Here is a 2,545-nt window from a genome sequence, read left to right on the forward strand (position 1 = left end):
AAGTTTTATTCAGAAGTTCTAGGGGTCTGATTTAGGGGGTGGAGGTGAGAGAAGAGAGGTGCTATGGTGACACCTCTCCTCTTATGCCACCCAGTGCATTCTTAGTGGATATTAGCACCTGACAGAGATAAGGTCAGGAAGGGGGGCTCTGGACCCCACAGCGCATGTTGGCTGGAACAGCAATGTCTGAAAGGAAGAAACCAAAGTTAAAACCAAGGGGCCTAGGCAGACCTCCAGGCGCCATTGGGACCCCAGAAATCATAGAAGCCCTTCTTTTCAGGGGAACTAGATTTCTAGCCCTGAGCCAACTCCTTCCTTCAACCCAGAAGTCCAGGCTCCCAGCCCTTCCTCCCCCAAACCTAGGGGTCTAGGCCCCCAACCCCACCCCCCTCAGGACCAGGGGTCCAGTTCCCCACCCCCTCCTCCCTGAGACCCAGAGGTCCAGGTTCCAGTCCCTCCTCCCTCAGACCCAGGAGTCGTGGCCCCCCAGCTCCCCCCTCCCTCATATTCTGGGACCTGGGCCCTCAGCTGCTCACCTATCTGCAGAGGTTTGGGCAAGTTCAGATTGTTCATGACTTTGATAAACTCCTCACAGCTAAGGGTAAGCCTAGGGTTCAGAGTCCGCTCCTCCTCCACAGTGGACACTGTGAGCCCTAGTGGCCAAGGGAAGGGAAGAAAAGTCAACGGGTGCATCTCAGGCCACGCAGAATAGCATTTCCCAGGAGGCCTTGGGGTGCCTCTCCAGCCTGAGACTGACAGGCTCTTCTGAGAAAGTCCCTGAGATGTCTTTCCCTCATAGGCACCATGGAAAACGTAGTTTCCCACAGTTCCCTATGATCTACAATAAGTCCCAGGAAAACCCATGCCCTGCAGAATTCTAACAGTCCTACAGCATCTACATCCACACACAGCACACTCAAGCATTTAATGTGTTAAAAGCAATGTCTGGGAATTGTGGTCTTTGTGCTACCCTTTCAAAAGTAATGTAAGCCCCACATCTCCTATAGGAAGCCCTCACCATGGTAATCATGAGCAGGGTAGATCAGACAGTCTCCTGGAAGCGTGAAGATCTTTTTGTGGACGGAGTGGTACAAGGTCTTAGCACAGCCTGGGGAAGAAAGATCAGAGGTCAGTGCATCAACAAGATGGGAGAAGACCCTAGCCCCTTCCCTCAAGGAAAAAGTGGGGGCCAGGTGCAGTGTCTCAAGCCTGTAATCCCAGCACTTTGGGAGGCTAAGGCAGGAGGATCATTTGAGGCCAGGAGTTCAAGACCAGCCTGAGCAACATAGAAAGACCCTAAAATTAAAAATTAGCCAGGTGTGGTGGCATGCTGTTTGGAAGGCTGAGGTGGGAGGATCTCTTGAGCCCAGGATTTCAAGGTAATAGTGAGCTATGATCGTCACTACACTTCAGCCTGGGTAACAGAGTGAGACCCTATCACTAAAAAAAGGGAGGAAGGAAAGGAGGAATGGCGGGAGGGAAAAGAAAAGGAAGGAAGGAAGGGAAGGGGGAAGAAACACAATGAAAAGAAAAAAGGCAAGACAAGGCTAGGAAAAAAAAATCACTGTAGCTGAACCCTCTTCCCCGTGTCCTGCCAATACTCTTTTGTCTAGGTAGAGAAGGAGAGGGACATTCTAGGTGGGTGGAACAGCATGGACAAATAATGGAGGAATAATGAGAAATTCAACATGGCTATAAAAGGTAGGGATAAGACCCTAGAGTACCAAGGTGTAGTACCCTCACTCTGGGGACACCAAAAAGACATCTGGGCAGGGAAGGTGGACTAGAAGGTAAGAAACCAAAGACACGAGGCCAAAGAGGAAAGTAGAGCCATAGTTCCAAAAGGAAGCTCTGAGTCCTAAGTTGGGCTAGGGCAGGGGTCCTCAAACTTTTTAAACAAGGGCCAGTTCACTGTCCCTCAGACTGTTGGAGGGCCAGACTGCGGGCCTTGGGATGAGTTGGCTGCTAAGCAGGACAAGCAGCGGTGGCAAAAACACCCAGCAGGCCAGATAAATGTCCTAGGCGGGCTGTATGTAGCCCATGGGCTGTAGTTTGAGGACACCTGGGCTAGGGCAAACCTCTCTTCCACCTTTCATTTCAGCCTAACTCCATCGATGTCGTGACTGTGTTGGAAATAGATAAATGGGAAATTGGAAGCCTCGGAGAGAAAAGAAGACTGAGATGCAGAAATAAAGAGAGAGGAAAGAGGGATCAAGAGGCCAGGGACCTGGCTTCCCACATCCATCTCATTGTGGCCTCAACCTTTTCTCTCTCTTTTCACTTCTCCCTGCAAGGCAGCTGAATCCTCCAAACCTAATATCAACCCTACATTCACACACATGCTCCAAACACTGAGATTCTGAAACTAAACTCTCTTTCCACAGGGAAATCCCTATATCTAACTACCCCTAGGAGCTGAACCCCAAATGTATCGCTGCCCTCTAGCAATTAAACCACTAACATCTTCTTAGCTAAATCCCTCAATCTGGCCAGTTGTGATGGCTCATGCCTATAACCCCAGCACTGTGGGAGGCTGCTGTGGAAG

At 50.4% G+C, this 2,545-nt stretch overlaps 1 protein-coding gene across 2 annotated transcripts in view; it reads right to left on the reverse strand.

The window, feature by feature from the left end:
• Positions 1-2,545, reverse strand: part of ETHE1 (ETHE1, persulfide dioxygenase) — a 27,812-nt gene continuing 25,267 nt past the window's right edge. For both annotated transcript variants that reach the window (XM_023518996.1, XM_003799484.3), the window contains 3 exons: positions 1,019-1,108; positions 537-653; positions 1-186 (listed from right to left, as the gene is read on the reverse strand). In XM_023518996.1, the coding sequence (XP_023374764.1) occupies positions 134-186; positions 537-653; positions 1,019-1,108 (260 nt within the window). In that variant the 3' untranslated portion in view covers positions 1-133. The remainder of the gene's footprint in view (positions 187-536; positions 654-1,018; positions 1,109-2,545) is intronic.

Source organism: Otolemur garnettii, unplaced genomic scaffold (genome assembly GCF_000181295.1).
Source record: "Otolemur garnettii isolate 467f Iridium unplaced genomic scaffold, OtoGar3 scaffold00152, whole genome shotgun sequence".
Lineage (NCBI taxonomy): Eukaryota > Metazoa > Chordata > Mammalia > Primates > Galagidae > Otolemur > Otolemur garnettii.